General features: G+C 35.9%; 2 protein-coding genes across 2 annotated transcripts; both read left to right on the forward strand.

Moving 5' to 3' along the window:
- The first annotated feature begins 1,214 nt into the window (after positions 1-1,214).
- On the forward strand, positions 1,215-10,579 carry LOC107484001 (peroxisome biogenesis protein 1). The gene is given in 18 exon segments (XM_052260360.1): positions 1,215-1,514; positions 1,601-1,774; positions 2,587-2,686; positions 2,894-2,945; positions 2,947-3,347; positions 4,006-4,731; positions 5,463-5,554; positions 5,906-5,979; positions 6,063-6,282; positions 6,487-6,580; positions 6,724-6,886; positions 7,218-7,461; positions 7,575-7,775; positions 8,049-8,174; positions 8,251-8,312; positions 8,656-8,773; positions 9,121-9,405; positions 10,265-10,579. Coding segments are annotated over 18 exon segments (3,348 nt in total). The 5' UTR covers positions 1,215-1,337; the 3' UTR covers positions 10,304-10,579.
- A 658-nt stretch (positions 10,580-11,237) lies between these two features.
- On the forward strand, positions 11,238-17,758 carry LOC107484000 (cyclin-T1-3). Its single transcript, XM_016104608.3, has 7 exons — positions 11,238-11,386; positions 13,095-13,393; positions 13,721-13,802; positions 14,963-15,097; positions 15,602-15,777; positions 15,875-16,026; positions 16,312-17,758. The coding sequence occupies exons 2-7, from the start codon at positions 13,164-13,166 to the stop codon at positions 17,280-17,282; spliced, it is 1,746 nt and encodes a 581-aa protein (XP_015960094.1). The 5' UTR covers positions 11,238-11,386; positions 13,095-13,163; the 3' UTR covers positions 17,283-17,758.
- The last annotated feature ends 799 nt before the right edge of the window (positions 17,759-18,557 follow it).

Here is an 18,557-nt window from a genome sequence, read left to right on the forward strand (position 1 = left end):
GGCCTTTCCACATATCTGCAGGATCTTTTAATGTGGGATATTCATTTTTCAATCATACGTCAAGATGACGACGAAGGAAAATTATGGCTTTGATATGGGATTGTTTTATCCCTATGGATCCAAGTCACAACTAGTTGGCTATGCAGATGCTGGATACTTGTCTGATCCACACAAAGGGAGATCTCAAACATGATACTTATTCACATATGGTGGTACAACTATATCATGGAGGTCTACGAAACAGACGATTGTTGCAACATCCTCTAATCATGCTGAAATACTCGTGATACATTAAGCTAGTCGAGAGTGTTTTTGGCTCAGGTGTTTGATCCAATATATTCTGTCATCATGTGGACTGATTGATCATAAGATAGCTCAAACTGTCCTGTTTGAAGATAATACAGCATGCATTGCTCAACTTAAAGGTGGATACATCAAAGGTGATAGAACAAAGCATATTTCTCCCAAATTCTTCTTCACTCATGATCTTCAAAATCAATGGACAATTGATGTCTAACAGATACGCTCAAGTAACAATCTGACAGATTTATTTACAAAGTCACTCCCAAAATCCTCCTTTGAGAGATTGGTACATGAGATTGGGATGCGCCGATTTCAAGACATTAAATGATGTCGACAAGAGGGGGAGACTGTACTCTTTTTTCCTTGGTCAGGTTTTTTCCCATTGGATTTTTCTTGACAATGTTTTTAATGAGGCAGTCCCTATCACTAAAGGATATTGTACTCTTTTTCCTTCACTAAAGTTTTTTTCCACTGGGTTTTTCTTCAATAAGGTTTTATCGAGGTAATAATCCTAAATGGTCATCCAAGGGGAGTGTTGTGATAAGATCGTATGTGGATGCTTGTTTCTAATGTAGCTTGGTTTATCAAGGATAACTCTATTTATTGTAGTTTAAAAAATGTCATCATGTGCACCTATCAATAGAGGCTTAAACCTCCGAATAAAAACACACAGTAACAATAAACATTCTCTTCTTTCTTTCTACACTATTAATATTTCTCTTTATATTTCTTTATTTATTACCTATTCTTTATTTATTTATTTAGTTATCTTATAACATTAAGATCAATTTTAGTAGTTTATTATTCCTAAAATAAGAAATAAATTTAATTTTATCTCGTAAAAATAAAGAAATAAGACAACAAATAAACAATTTTTTTTCCTGATAATTTTCCCGCACGACCTCATTGGGAAAAACAATCAGGACTGAATAATAATACTTTCGTATGTAGAAATTGGAGCTGGGCTCAGCAATTAGCAGCAGCTGAAGCTGAGAGTGTTTGTTTCTTTTCATCACACTTCATCAATTCCATCCATGGAGTTCGAGGTGAAGCTTGTTGCCGCCATCGACAATTGCTTCGTCTCCCTTCCCCTCCCTCTCATCCAAACTCTCCAATCCACGCGCTCCTCTCCTCTCCCTCACATACTCGCCCTCGACCTCTGGTTCGTCGCTTGGTCCGGCGCCACTTCTTCTTCTCCCTCCGCCATCGAGGTAACTACTGCTGCCACCACCGTTCTCATTATCACTTTTTTTTTCTGTTAAATTCGATTCGTGTTCTGAACAATTCGGTTGCATAGGTTTCGAAACAATTTGCGGAGTGCATTTCGTTGCCGAATCACGGTACTGTTCAGGTGAGAGCTGCTTCCAATGTGGCTCATGCTTCTCTTGTTACGATAGAGCCTCACACCGAGGATGATTGGGAGGTTTTGGAACTCAATTCCGAACAAGCTGAGGCTGCTATCCTCAACCAGGTTTTTGTGATTGCTGTTCATTCACTCCTCCAACATGGCATAGTTCAATACATGGATTAATTGAAACCTGTGAATATTAAGTCTTTTTTTTATATATATAATATATAAAAAGAAAAAGAAGCAAAGATGGTTAAATAGGCAGCTAGAATTAGTATGATTTCGCAGGATGGCATAAATCTTAAGCTAAGAGAGAGAAATGGTGATTTCGAGTTCAACATGGATCAATTAAACTCTAGAATTCAGGAAAGTTAAAGCTAAAGCTTATGGAATATAGTTAGTGTGTCTTGAAGTATCTGATACACGGTGACTATTTTGAAGTGTGAGTAAAGTAGACTGTTTATATGAAATGCCAAGTTGGAATGCTTTTATTTTTTATTTTAAAACTGAGTCCTAAATAGGAATGCTACAGTTTGAAGATAGTTCTGGATGGGAATGTGATAACTAGTGAGAATTACAGTTATAACTCCTTGTGATTGGCTCACATGGTTGACATTCTGCTCATATTTGACTTGACTTTTTCAGATTTAGGGGTCTCCTGTTGGTAGGCTAACATGTACTTGTAATGTAAATGTGCATTGAGATTGATGGGCAGCTGCCCTAGATTGCAGATATCATTTCTCAACCTAAATTCTTTTTTGTAACAATGAAAAATTGTGTATTTTCAATGCTTTTATTGTCGTTCGTGATGATATATTTTCTATTACTTTAGAGTTTAGATTGGTTACAGGTCTCTGTTCTACCATTTATTTGAGTTTTTTGTCCTAGTCTGTTGTGTATTACCCTAACATAATGCTGCTGATGGCTCGATGCAGGTCAGGATTGTTCATGAAGGGATGAGATTTCCTTTGTGGTTACATGGTCACACCGTCATCACATTCCATGTCACTTCTGTTTTCCCGAAGAAAGCGGTGGGTAAGATGATGCCTGTATTATATGGTTATCTTTTTGAATTTTTAAGTAGGAGGGTATTGCACGTTGGGAGTGGATGGTATTTTGTTCAGTACTTCAGGTCAGGATTGTACTCAAATGTGAACTAGTCACGTTTGAATTCCTAACTCAAGAATATTGTCAATATGTATTGTTAGACTAGAGCTAACTAACATGTGAGAAATTTATCAGTACAACTCATGCCAGGAACTGAAGTTGCCGTTGCTCCCAAAAGGCGATCTAGAATCCTGTGATAAGGAACAAACTGCAAAGATGCTTCTCCGTATACAAGATCCAGGGGTATTATGTCATACCAGAACTGATGTCAAAGGTGTTGAGCTCCATATGGGGCTCACTTCTGTTGTTTTTGTTCACCCAGAAACAGCCAAGCACTTCTCTTTTAACATGCTTCAGCCAGTTTCCTTAGTACCAAGAATATCCAAGGAGAATGCCAATATTTCGAAAACTAATGTTTTGAAATCCAAAGGCGGGTCACCTGGCAATGAAGTTGAGAATGGAAATTTAACTGACAAGAAACAACATCGACAAGCTGTTGTTCATCTCTTATTTTCAGAATCTGTGGCTGCAGGGCATGTGATGTTAGCCAAGTCTCTTCGCCTCTATTTGAGAGCTGGCCTACATACATGTATGTCAAATTATACTTATATCTATCTTACGAACTCATAAACTTGAACTTGAGTATATGTGGAATGTGCATACTCATAAATTTGATTATTGAGGATATAACAAATTTTTTTCTTGCATTTTGAATTTGTATCATGCTGGTATGATGGTAATCAGGGAATAAGGTGTCTGTTATTTTAAAAGCACTGGAATTTTCCTGCACTTAGACTTGATGTGGAGATTTCATGGCTTTGGGAGCAAAGTAGTAAGTCAACATATATCAGTCCAAAGGCCAATGGCACACTCATTATTCACCATTAAAATGAACAAAATATCCATTTCAGAGAGAGAAAGCAGAAGAACAATGTAAAAACGTATTAGTAACAGACTATGAACCAGCTTTGCCCATAGGACAAATTGGAAGTCTTTTATCTGTTTGTATCTCTGTTTTTTTCCTTGATCTTCTTTTCTAAGTCACATTATATGTTCTTTATTAAATAAGATTAAAATCAGTTAATTATGCTGCTATAGTTTGTTTCGCCTTTATCTTTGGATAGGTGGAAATCATGCCATGCGTTGTGTTGTTTAATATATATATTTCAATTTCAGCTGAAACCTTTATCTCTTTTTTCAGTTTTCGTACGATTCTGAAGTGAATATATTCTTTCTTGGTTGTACAGGGGTTTATTTGAAAGCATATGATATCATTAGGGAGAAAAGTATTCCATCCATCACTTTTTCTCCTTGTCAATTCAAACTATTAAAGCAGGATAGTTCTGCTGAGAAAGATGGTCTGGATAGCCACAATAATCACATGAATGGAAAATTACTTGCGAAATCTATGTCAGGTGACTTTGTGGACCCTATAGATTGGTCAATTAACAATGAAGTTGTTGCAGCTCTTTCTGATGAATCCAACTGCAAAGCAGAGGAAGAGAATGCAAATCAGTCTCAGAATCAAAAGGGGATAAAGAGTCTTGTTCGGCTGTGGTATATTGCACAACTTGAGGCAATTACTTCTATTACGGGTGTAGAGGTTAATTCATTGGTCATGTGTAGCCAAACTTTGCTTGATTTCAAATTAAACTGTCACAACCTTGGGGATAATGGGAGAGCTCCCCTACCTTATAATTCTTCAGAGAATAGTGGCAAGACTGCTGAAGTGTTATTTATTTTGACTTTTGGTGATGAACATCTGCATCATGGGAAACCTAATGCATACAAAGTTGCTCTTGGTAAAAGCCTTAAAAGTATCAATATAGGCGATCTGCAGCTTTTTGAAGGGATGAAATTGGGTGATCCCGTGTCTATTCATTCTATTGAAGAGACAGCATCTCAAGAGCACATTAGTTCAAATGTATCTTTACTTAGCTGGATGGAGAAACCAGCTTCTGATATTATTAATCGTAAGTTTTTCTTTTCTATTTTTTGTTAAAGTGTCCATAACTTATCCACTTTATTCATTGTTTTCATCACCATTCTCATTTAGCAAAACATTAAGTGATTTTTGTTATGCCATTTATATCATATTTGTTAGCAGATGTACAAACTAAAATTGTTTGAACATGAATATGATTCACGATCGAGCACTATGAAGCCATTTTATCCTTTTATCTGACCCCATTTAGTGAGGAGTGGCTTAACTATTGTTGTGGCAAACAAAATTGATGCTGCATATATTCAAATTTTTTTTATTCTAGGATTTCGCAATAATTCATATGCTGGGAACTTGGCTAGAAACATTGCTGCTTATTTCTATCCCCTTCCCCCCCCAACCCCACCAATGACTTGACTACCACTTGCTAGTTTGTGCTTGACAATTTAGTGGGCTCTCCATTGGTCATGCTGATGCAATTATTGCATTATCCTCATCCATTTGAGTATGAGAAATGCGCATCTTTTAGCTAATAAATTGAATGACGCCTGTTTTATATGGTGAACTTATTTGTTACTTAACTGTGATCCATTAAAAGGCCTCTTGGACTTAGTTTGAGTCTTTAAGGTGCAAGATTTTTGTCTCACCCCTTGATGCTGCTGCTCATTAATTTGAATTTAGTCAGTTAATTATCTACAATGGTTGCATCCTCATGCAATTGGATGCCATTTGGTGATAACCTTGTATTTTGGATGATTGCAGGGATGTTGGTATTGTTATCTTTGAAGTGTGGTCTGTGGTTTGGTTCATGCAACTTGCCACTCCCTGGACATGTTTTAGTACACGGACCACCAGTGAGTACAGTTTAATTTCACTGTCTTATGAAATCCAATGTTGAATGGATTTGGCTGTTATCAGATTAGAAGCTCAAATTTCTGCATGTTGGTGATCAAATATTTTGAGCCATGAACCTTTTTTAACTCTTCATTACTCGTTATACTGCCTTTTAAGGTCGTTTTTACTGGATGCTTCTCATTCCGAGCTCGGGATTTGGCTACCTTTTTAAGCTTCCATATGTCTAGTGTTGCTTTCTTATATACCTTCTGATTAAAGACATAAAACAAAATGTATCTTTCAGTGAATTATCTTTGCATTTAAAATTTGTTTTATTATTTATTTGTTTATTTAATTTATTTATTTTGCAGGGCTCTGGGAAAACTTCATTATCAAGGGCTGTAGCCAAATCCCTTGAGAATCATAAAGATATCTTAGCACACATGTATTGATATTCATTTTAATTATTCTTTTTTCATTTTTCTTTGTGTTGCTCCTGTTTGGATTTTGATTTTCAATACAATACAGAGTTTTTGTGCCCTGCTCAAAACTTTCTTTGGAGAAGGTCCCAATAATTCGCCAAGAACTTACAAACCATGTAATGGAAGCTTTAAACCATGCGCCCTCCATCGTAATCTTTGATAATCTTGATAGCATAATTTCAACTTCTGATTCCGAAGGATCTCAGCCCTCAACATCTGTTGCTGGACTCTCAGATATTTTGGTTAACATCATTGATGAATATAGGGTAAGAAATACAAGTCTTGTGATATTTTTCCTGATCAAGACATTCAAATCAAACTTTCTTATACTTATATGCATAAATAAATTCTATTTTTCTGAAAGCTGAGAATAATGGAAATACATAGTAAGAAATACACAAAAAGGTTAAATATACGAGAACTTCACTTTGATACATAATCATTTATTTCTGTACTGCACACTGGAACAGGAGAAGAGGCAAAAATCATGTGGATTTGGACCGGTCGCCTTCATAGCTTCCATACAGTCACTGGAGAAACTGCCACAGTCTTTGAGCTCTTCAGGTATGCTTTTTGTGCGTAAAACATATATCCAGTTCCAGTATATTTTAAAACGAATCTTGACTTTGGCAATCTTTTTTTTTTCCCCATGTGTATGTGTTTTTTCTCATGTTCTAGTTGCTAACTTCTTATTCTACTGTCATTAGGACGCTTTGATTTCCACATACAGTTGCCAGCTCCTGCAGCTTCAGAGCGTAAAGCTATGTTGAAGCATGAAATTGAAAGGCGTCACTTGCAATGTGGTGAAGACATCCTACTGGATGTGGCTGTCAAATGTGATGGTTATGATGGCTATGATCTGGTATTCCAGTTCCTTGAACACAGTTGTGCATCAGTAGACTTTTGTTTTGTAAAATTTTCATAAGTCAATTTTGTTGATATTTATCATTATGTGCCTTCAGTTGCAGATTTCTTGTCTTACTTCAATACTTATTTTGGGTTAGAGTTGTTTTCATCTTTTAGTTTATTTACATCAGACCTCTTCATTGGTGGCGGTGGAGGGGAGCCGCCTTCTCTCTTTTCTCTTTCTTTTGCATTCAGTCAAATTTTCATGCACAAATCCAATTAGTGAATATGGAATGTAAAAATCACCTTTTTTGTTACGTTAAAAAATTTCAAACATGCTCTTGTTTTCACTCAGATTAGTCATTAATTCGTTATTTCCATGGTTTCACCTGCATTTCGCTGTTCATCGATTTTTGCCATCAAATGCTGCCAATAATGAGCACGAGAGTCCTGCTTTACTAAGAGAGGATTTCTCCCAGGCAATGCATGGTTTTCTTCCAGTTGCAATGCGTGACATCACAAAGTCTGCATCTGATGATGGTCGTTCTGGATGGGATGATGTGGGTGGCCTCGTTGACATCCGAAATGCTATTAAGGAGGTTTGACTTGTTGAAATATTTGAATGCTCGTCTTCTTGGTTTATTTTGTATGTGCTTCTTTATGACATTCTTGTGCGTTAACATCTTTTATGTTTCTGTTAAACCATTTTCAGATGATAGAGTTGCCATCAAAGTTTCCAAAAACTTTTGCACAAGCACCATTGAGGTTGAGGTCAAACGTCCTTTTATATGGTCCTCCTGGTTGTGGCAAAACTCACATTGTGGGTGCTGCTGCGGCTGCTTCATCGCTTCGATTCATATCAGTGAAAGGACCAGAGCTGTTGAACAAGTATATTGGTGCTTCTGAACAAGCCGTAAGAGGACTATTAGACATTCTTTTAGGATATTATTGGTGTATGCCTTTGTCTACTTAAGAGTTTCTTTACTCACTTATTTTGCTTCAAAAGAAAGTTTCCCTGGTTATTTGTCATAAATGTCCAAGATTAACTTTTTTTTTTTTAACTCTGAGACATCGGATCTTAAAACCGTTAGATGACCTAGGCTGATAGTTCTTAGATTCATTTCATATTGAAGTTATTTATTTTCTCTTCAAATGTCTCAGTCTGAGTCTTGAACGCTGGTTTCAGGTTAGGGATATATTCTCTAAAGCAGCAGCAGCAGCTCCTTGCTTACTATTTTTTGATGAGTTTGATTCTATTGCTCCTAAGAGAGGGCATGACAATACTGGAGTAACTGATCGTGTCGTTAATCAAGTTAGTATATTTATCACTTTTTTGGCTTTATACTTTGTTGAACAAAATCTGACTGTAATATGTATTTGATTTTCAGTTTCTGACCGAGTTAGATGGTGTTGAGATTTTAACTGGTGTATTTGTATTTGCTGCTACAAGGTTAGTATTTCAAGCATGCGTTAATTTATTGCGTTAATTTATTGGAAGTAAACTTGGAAAGAGTTTGAGTTCAAATAATGTCGCATATGAAAGACTAAAACTTCAAATTGTTAGAAAATTTTCCTTACCATGTTGGAACTGTGGCTTACTTCAAAGGTTCATAAAATATTCATTCATGGCTGGTTTCATATTAATACTTCACATTCATGGCTGGTTAGGACACAGATTATACAATTAAGGACGTGTTTGTTTCTTCTGACTATCTTTTGAGATATAAAGAAAGAACAAGAGGGAAATGGATATTAGTCATTGTTTGTACTGATATCTGTTTTATGTTGAGCAGTAGACCGGATTTACTTGATGCGGCACTGCTGAGACCTGGTAGGTTAGATCGACTTCTTTTCTGTGATTTTCCATCTTGGCATGAGAGATTGGAAATTCTGACTGTTCTTTCTAGAAAGGTATGTTTGCTGTATATAGTTTTCCATGTTTTGTTCTTGTCTGCAGAGTGCTTTGAGATTTTTATTTCTTAGGTAAATGTTTTGCGATAAAATGTTCAACACCTACTTGTTTTCCATTGGAATCATAGCCTTAGATATCTAAGCAAGAGAGAACATCCAATGTTGCACTAACAATCTTCCAAATAGGCAGTTAACCCATCATAATTTTCAATTTCAATATTTTGGATTTTCACAAGGTGGTTTTTGCACCGAGTCTTTTTGTTTCTACTACTTCAAGTTTACCTTCATCCCTGTTGTGAATATATTTCTGTGGTCTTAATCAAAATAACTCTTTCTGATTGATGCAGTTACCAATGGCGCATGATATAGATTTGGCCACAGTAGCTAAAATGACTGAGGGATTCAGTGGAGCTGACCTCCAAGCTCTCCTCTCAGATGCACAGCTCGCAGCAGTCCATGAAGTTCTGGACAATTTGGGTGCCTCTGCGCCGGGTAAAGCACCAGTTATTACAGATGCTTTACTGAAGGCCACTGCCTTGAAGGCTAGACCATCTGTTTCAGAAGAAGAGAAAAGGAGACTCTACAGTATCTATGGCCAGTTCCTGGATTCAAAGAGATCTGTTGCTGCTCAGGTTTGTTTCTTTACCCCTCTTATTTTCTCCTTCTCAGTCTCTTTGTTTGTGTCAAGTCTTTATGCTCATGGTTCTGTTTAGAAACATATTTAACCAAGGGTAGCGGGCCTAGGGCCAGATGCTCTGAATAAACCTCTGCTTGCTTCATAACCTTACCAAGAGGAAATGCTACTTTCATTGAGCTAACGTAGTTTCATTCTAAGATATACTATGCATTCTTTCTGTGCTAAGAGTGAGGAGGCAGTGTTGGAATTTTAGCTGCTTTAGTATTGGGGAACTGACACCATGAGCTTTATTAAGTGAAAAAATTAGTTCTGGTTATTGACAATTTATTGGCAACTTTTGCAGACATCTTTCGTGTTTGATGCAGACATCTTTTGTGTTTGAAAGTGACTAAATATCAATTGTAGCCTTTCATTAGTGGAAAAAATAAATGAAAATTCTTCATTTTAAATCATAGTACATTAGGTGTTGTAAATTTTGAAATCTCAAATATCAAATTATATTGAGTGATTGGAAATTATGATATCATGACTAACTGTTAAAGGTCGTCAGATTGTGGTATGATACTTAGTTACGTGAATGCTCTTTTAATGCGTTTATTGTATGCACTTTCTCAAATCACGTGTAAATGTGCAAAGAATAAAATCACTCCGTCATCTGAATCACAACAGAATAGAATTATGTAATCACTTATGATATGAGCAAATTCTTTATTTCCCTGAATTGGTTAATAGTAATTAAACTCATGCAACATTTTCTTTACCAAGTGTTTATTATCTTTGTACCCACAAAATTTATCAGGCACGTCACTTGACTAACCATGTTTTTATTTCGTCATTCGGTTAACATGCTGCAGTCAAGGGATGCCAAAGGCAAGAGAGCAACTCTAGCGTGACAATTTGTTCACGTAATAAAGTGCCAATTTTGTTCATACTTCAAAGAGTAGAAGCTGCTACTTGGTCATTTCTCAAGAAAGCTGCTCTGTTCATTTGTACCTAATTATAGCAATTTGTACAGGAGTTGACTGTGATTCAACTCATCGTGTGTTGTATTACATAAAGTGAATTCTCCTTCCTATGTTGCATTGTTGCCAATAAAATATCAGAAGAAAAAAGAGTTATGTACAAACTTATAGTAGGTATGAATAGTATAATCCTCGTTGCAGACTCCACCAGATATTTCAAGCTTGTGCCAATTTTACTTTTTCTCAGTTTCCTCTTTCATGAAAAACCATAAGAGGAGGGTGAATATTGAATAATCATTTGCAATTGTAATGATCCCAATTAACCTTATTACCAGGGTTTTTAACGGAGTTGCCAAAATTTGAGCTTATGTTTAGGCGTGTAGCTACCCATAGTCCTTGGATAAACCTTTTCTTACTAGTTTAGTTTCTGTGCATTTACAATGTAAAATAAGCTGAACAAAAAAAATTATCCGAGAAAAATTCAGGCATCAATAAAAATAGTCTTAAAAATGGAAACGAAAACGAGAACAAAACTAATATTAGATCGACAAAAAAATAATTATTTTAATGTAAAAGATTAAGCTCTAAAATTGTGTTAAACATAGAAACATAAAATTTTGTAGAATTGTGTTTATTAGGTAAGACATGGACAAAAACATTGTGTTCCAGAGAATATAGAAACACTAAACTAAAAAACAGCTAACGAGTTGTAACTCAAATGACATTGTCTTTTTATACTGACTTAGATGGTAGATTTGAGTCTTTTTATTTTTCGAGAAAAAAAAATAAAAAAAACCATCAGCACAAATTTTTTTAAAAATATATATAAAAAAAACGGAAAAAACACATGAGAAGGGAAACAAAAGCAATGAGATTGTCGAGCTTGGGTTGCAGCCTCTGCGTGGTGTGAGAACGAGACTCAGAAAAAGAAAAGAGAGAGAAAGAAAATCGAAGGCCACGAAGCTCGCATCGCTTCCCAGAAGAAGACGACGCTTCCCAGCTGTTCCGTTTTGGGTACGTAACTCTCTGCAATTCTTCTCTTTCTCCCTTTGTCTTTCTCTTCATTCTTCCGCGCGTTTCATCGATCTCTCACTTTTCCCTTTTTTTATTTTATTTTATTTTATTTTATTTTTTATCACTTCAACAACATCTCTTTCTTCTTGTGTTTACATTACTGGTCGCATTAGCCTCCAAATTATGAATTTTTCTACCAATTTAAAGAAACCCTTTTCGGGAGTGCTTCAATTTTCTGCGTTGCGGGTAAGTTCTTGATGATTTTTCCTATTAGGCTTTCGCATTTGAAGGGTTAATTTGACCTAAATTTTTTAATTTTTTCTTATGTGGGTAATGCAAATGGTAATCTTATAATCTAGTTGTTTTTTGGGTCTTTCCGTTGCGCAATTTTTTTATTTTTAAATTCTAGGGTTCGTAGCTCTTTCGAAAATCAACTAGTTGGAACACAAGGGCTCAATTAGTTCCCTTTGTAACTTTTGGAGAAAATGGGGTCTCACTGTTTTTTCTATCCAATCTCATCGTTAACTATGTGGGAGTATCAGAATTTGATTGGAGTTTGCGTTCCCAGTTTCTCATATGTTAAATGGACAGAAACCTCTTTTCATTCTTAAGCCTGAACTATTCCCTGGGTCATTGGGTGTAATTTTATCAATTATTTAGTTTGGACCTTAAAATTTTAAATCTCCTATATTTTAATCACCTGATCGAGTCTAGTTCATGCATTATTTAACCTTCATCAGTTGGTTGGATAGAAGCGGACTGAAAATTAACTTTCAGGAATCAAGAGGATTTGAGTATGGCTGAATGGGTGTAACTTTTGTTTTGTACGAAAAACTAAAAATAATAGTTTCACATAGTTCTGCCTGTTGGTGAGGATTGGGTAATGTCACGTTTACAATGCTGAGTTTATGGTTTTTTTCAAGGGCTTGTCATGCAATGGGTCCTCACCATTCACATATGTTGACTACTACTTTTTACTAAACCATTTTATTTTAGAGGAGGAGAGTACATTATGTTGACTATAGCTTTTATTTTATTATGGAAAGTTTGTAATAAATAGGAAATATTTGCCAGTATATTTGTTATTGTAGCCAAATATGTTAGAAACACTTCAATTTGTTAACAACCCATGATTTTTGTCACACCATTCAAAAGCTAATCCTATTTTGCGAATAGTTTCTGGGCATGTATTGGTCGAGCTGTGTAGCAGTGCTGTTTAATTTTTTACGAACTTATTATTTGAGTTAGTTATGTTCTTTGTTTTTATGCCTGTTTAAGTTTTGGGTTGTTTTACTCTGTCAAATACTGTCATTGATGAGGCTTTTTCAAGCTACACTACATCAGCTCGTGAGATGTAACTTTACAGTATCTGGGCCTTATATTTTGCATTTATTGCCCGAGACATATTGGCTAGACTTAAATGTTGAAATGAAACTGCAACAATCATTGTTTATTTATCTTTTGTTATTCTATAATTGCGATGCACAAATCCCATTATATAACATCCAAAGGTAATGCCAAATCTTTCATTAGCAGTATGTACTGCAAACCTATTGTCTCTTTAGATAATTATCCAACCTTGGATATATTGGTTTTGCAATAAAAAAGAAAAAAAAAATCATTTTCAATCACCTACAGTTTCTGTATTTCTGTATAGTACTCAATATTTCAGGTGCATGATGTTCATTTACTTTTATTTATCCTCCAGAATCATTCTGCTACATGATGCTGAAGAAGTGACACAGAAATTTATTCAGTGCACAGAACACTGATACCCATGGCAGGACTTGTCTCTGGGGAACTGTCACATCATGGAGCACCTGATGGCAACTCTTCTAAAAGTTCTAAGGACACCCAGGAAGAAACACTGGGTCGCTGGTATATGTCCAGGAAAGAAATAGAGGAGAATTCCCCGTCAAGAAAAGATGGAGTTGACTTGAAGAAAGAGACATATCTGCGCAAGTCATACTGTACATTCTTACAGGATTTAGGCATGAGACTTAAAGTGTGAGTTTTCTGCTATTAATTTTATTGTTTGTATTTCATCTTTTCTTTCAGGCATCTCATTCACATACTTAGTGGTATTTCTTTGGATTGCTCCGAAAAATTTTGTGCTTACCAGACCTTATTTTACTTCTTATTTCTTTCTCTGTCTTTCTTCCAACCTGCTACTTACTAATTTTAATATAGTTGTGCGTCTGAATGATACTTCGAACCAACACAGTCTTGTATAAAGAAAGTACTTTGATGCAACTTTTTTATATAGTCGGTGCCCTTGGCAGATGGATGGAATTTACCTTTTAAACATATGGTTTGTTACTCTCCTTCTTGCAGGCCTCAGGTTACTATAGCTACAGCGATAATATTTTGTCATCGGTTCTTTCTTCGACAATCTCATGCAAAGAACGACAGAAGGGTAGGTTGTACTTTAAAATAGATATTATTGGCATTTTACTTCTCCAAATCTTTATTAGGTTTCATTTTAATTTGGGATAATATCTTTGTGCTCATGCAAGGTGGTGTTCTGTGTAGAAACCTTTTTTAAATTTCATGTTAACTTTTCCTTTGGATTAGAGGTGGCAGATACTTAGGGAAGTTTTTCTTCCACATGTAATTTTCAAGTGTTCAAAGAATATGCCTGATATTGGGTAGCTAGTCAATCCATTTTTAAATTAAGCTGCAATATGAACACCTATAAATTGTGTGATATTGCTGTATAAAGCAAATTTATTTGATAAACATGGAAGTGATATTTCATAAACAATACAGAATTGAGTTTATAGACCTACAACATCTTTATCTGTTTAACATATGCAAAAGTTTTCATGATAATGCTTCTAACTTCTAAGCTGAGTGCAGTACTTATTTCTTTAATCGTGATTTGCAATTTTTGTACAATTTTCACATCAGATGAGTTTTTTTACTCTGTGAAGTCTTGAATTAGAATAATTTGAAGCTGAATTGATCTTAATTTGCAATTTTTTTCAGTTTTCTTTTGTCCAATTATACTTAAATGGAAGTTCAACTTCTTTAACTGTTCTAATTTTTTAGGTTTCAAAATATTAAACACTTTGGCACCTTCTTATATGAGTGCTCGTAAAAATTATCCAATATCAGGAGTGATAGGAATTGAGCCACGTGATGGGCATTGGATAGAGTGAGTTTTTAGTTACATAAATAGAGGAATGCTAGAGGGCCAGTAGAATTTATTGGTTTTGGCCAGCAGTTTGCCAGCAATATTTAAAAATGTTGGCCAAAAATGTTTTGGTGGATTGCTAGACTAAAGGAATTAGGTTGATGGCTAAAAGTGCTGACCAAAAAACAATAAATTTTGCTGGACCTTGAGCCTTTTTCATAAATATCATGAGAGAATGAGAGAGGTATAAGACAAGAAGCTATAATTGGAAAAGCACAGGATTTCTTGAGTATCTTGAATCGTTGTATTTCCATATTGATGAACATACATGCTTTCTATAATATCCTTATCCAGTTCGATTAAGGATCTTGTAGTAATGTTATATCTTTAGATTACATAACTGGAATCTCATTATTCACTTGGTATACATCTTTTTGCAGACCATTGCAACTGTCTGTATGTTCCTTGCTGGGAAGGTTGAAGAGACTCCTCGTCCATTGAAGGATGTTATTCTTGTTTCTTACGAGATCATTCACAAAAAGGATCCTGCAGCTGCACAAAGGATAAAACAGAAGGTGTTCTATTACTGCCGGTGCATTGACCAGTTCATTCACATGCACAAAATTCTTTCACATACAGCCATTCTTTTCACTGTTTGTACCTCTCCATCAATGGAGTATAGTTCAATTTTCTATTTACTTCAAAACTAGGCCCCTCTCCAGTTTGTCAGTTTCTAGTCAATACATTCTCTATTTAGGTTATAGAAACATGGTTGATGCCATGGCCTCAATATTGAAATCCTATAAAATGTTCATCTGACTTGTAAATTGTGGAAAGTTTTCAAATGATTTTCATTTTAGTGCATTGTTTGGATATATCATTTAGAAAATGATATTCTGCCCTCCTTTTATTGTATAGTTGATCTGATTCCACCATTTCACTCTTGTAGCTGTATTGATAAAGTATCTGTTGGCATCTTTTGGACTTTATTCTTTCCCTCCACTTTCCTGTATATTTGGTTCTATTTATTCTAACTTGTTACATATAAATTTGTTCAATAGAATTGGTAAATGATGCAGGATGTATATGAGCAGCAGAAAGAACTAATTTTACTTGGAGAGAGGGTTGTACTGGCCACTTTAGCATTTGACCTGAATGTTCAACACCCCTATAAGCCCCTTGTCGAGGCTATAAAGAAGTTCAATGTTGCAAAGAATGCCCTTGCACAAGTTGCATGGAACTTTGTTAATGATGGGTATGATTTAGTTGCTATTTGTTCTAATCTATCCTTGTTGAATCTATTTTGTTTATACAGATATATATTTGTTTACACACTGCAAAGTGGCTTTCAGGCTGAGGACATCGCTCTGCCTGCAATTTAAGCCACATCATATTGCAGCAGGTGCCATTTTCCTTGCTGCCAAGTTCCTGAAAGTGAAGCTTCCATCAGATGGGGAGAAGGTTTGGTGGCAAGAGTTTGATGTCACCCCACGTCAACTAGAGGGTTGGTGTCATCCCCTCAATCACTTGCATATTCAGATAGTTAACCCGATTGGACAGCCTTTGTTCCCATGGCTTTGTTCCCATGGCTTAATGCTATGATAATTTCTGTCATTGCCATGTGTATGGATGGTTATCTTTTACCGATCATGTTAGGCATTTTCTTCAAGAGAACAAACCCAGTTTTGCTCATGGGTAGTTTGTTGTTATAGATAGAATATCCTTTTGTGTTGTAATAGCTGGATGCTTCTGCTTAGCCTTCTGAGTCTGTGTTTATGTTGTTTTGCAGAAGTTAGCAATCAAATGTTGGAACTCTATGAGCAGAATAGAATACCACCATCTCAAGGAAGTGAAGTAGAAGGAAGTGGTGGAGGGGCAACGAGATCTGCTACAAAAGCTCCTGGTTTGAATGAGGAGCAGGCCTCAAAACATACATCCTCACATCCAGCTCCGCATCACTCATCTGCAGAAAATCATGTGGTAGCACCTAGGGGAACAGAAAACCAAAGCAATGATGGGAGTGCAGAAATGGGCAGTGACATTACTGACCACAAGGCTGACCTGGAAATAAGAGAGTCCCGGAACTCTGAACAGTTTCCTCTGAAAGATAACAAGAGAGAAGTAGCAAATAGATCTAAATCTGGGACCGAACGCATAGTTTCAGGAGACCAGGATAGAATTGTTGGGACAAAGGAGGCTTCAGAAGTAGGAAGGAGGGATGATCTGGGTTCGCATAAGTATAGCAGTGTCGGTCGAAATATGGAGCTTCGTGAAGGTCCTGTTGGTCACTCACCCAAAGAAGCAATGAAGATGATTGACACAGACAAAGTGAAGGCTGCACTGGAAAAAAGGAGGAAGGAACGAGGGGAAATGACCTTAAAGAAAGATGTCATGGATGAGGATGATCTCATTGAGAGGGAGCTCGAAGATGGCGTTGAATTAGCAGTTGAGGACGAGAAAAACAAGCGCGAGAGAAGACGGAACTGGTCTAAACTGGACGAGGCAGATCACGGTGACCATGAGGAAACCGGAGATGGTAAACACACAAGCATGAAGGGACAATTACAGAAAGACATGAATGCAGACAATGCAGAAGAGGGGGAGATGTTAGATGATGCTTCATCCCTGTCTAACAATCGCAAGAGAAAGATGGGAAGTCCTCCTCCGGGTAGGCAACCGGAGATGAAAAAGCGGGGTACTTCCGGTCTCTCTGAGGATGGAAATGTGAAAGGTAGAGTTGGCTATGACTATGAGGAATGATGAGGAAAAATCCTTGCTGAGGTGAATGTTCTACTGTCCTTGATTTGGTTTCTGTGATTTGCCTTAGAAAGTTGCAAATGAATGAATTTGGAGGATGCTATGCTCTTGTATGCGTTGCACATTTCTTATTTAAGGAACGGAATGCCTCAATTTTGGTAGTGACATTGAAAGCTTACCTATTTAATATGTATTTCTACCTGAGTTCCCTTCCTTAAAAAAAAAGAAGGAAAAAAATTCAATGATCGAGATTTGAGAGCTGTAATTGGCAAAGCAAGAATTTCAAGTATCTGTTAGATCTATCTACCTCGGCTACTTAAGAAAAGTAACACGTCAGTTTCAACCCATAGAGAATTGGGTTGAGAATCCACTGAATGTTACCATTTCACTTAAATATATAAATGCAATAGATATGTAAGTGAATTTAAACACTTCATTTCGTCCAAACACCAAAATGATATTGGTCTACCATTTTGTTATCTTTTGTATTTTTTGTCAATACAATTTCATTTATTAGAAATGCGGGCCTAGCCAGATACATGATACGTTCCATGCAACCCTACCAGCGCTGAAGAGGTGTGTTAGTTTTCATTCTCCCGTTCATGAGTCTGCCATTAAACATCTCGTCCACTTTTCTGTTACCCTACCATCGACATTTCCATCACGAAACTAAAATATAAGATCTTAGATTTGAGAATATAAGCTTCACTATATTGGCGCAGTCTCCACCCTCATTAACATGTTTTTACTGAAAATAACAGAATGGATGGATGAATTAAGGGTCAACATGGAGAGCTAGTTCTCCCTAGAAGGATTAAAGCCAAATTTGCTTGCTGGAGGTGGCTCTAATTAGACGTTAGGGTTTGCGATTTGCATCGTTATGCAAATTTGTATTTTCTTGGATTGTTTTATAATTTTAGATTCTTCTGGGAGTCTAAGACTTTGTTGTAATATAATACTTTTAGAGGTAACTATCTAAAATGTAGGGTGGTAATATTTGTTCATAACAGCTTAGGAGGCACACATTAATATTTGTGTATAACATTTCCTTCACAATATTAAACCAAAATACTAAATGTAGGGTATGTCTAAAATAAGCACAACAATTATGTATTTATTAGATGTGCCATATTTATATAGACTATTAGATTTTATTAGATGAAAATTAAAAACTAATATAAAAGAAGAATATTGATGGACTCTAATAAATACAGAATATTTTAGTATATAAATAAATGCTTTAAATGACCATACTTTAATACATAATACTTTAAATAA

Source organism: Arachis duranensis, chromosome 4, assembly GCF_000817695.3.
Source record: "Arachis duranensis cultivar V14167 chromosome 4, aradu.V14167.gnm2.J7QH, whole genome shotgun sequence".
NCBI classification, from domain to species: domain Eukaryota; kingdom Viridiplantae; phylum Streptophyta; class Magnoliopsida; order Fabales; family Fabaceae; genus Arachis; species Arachis duranensis.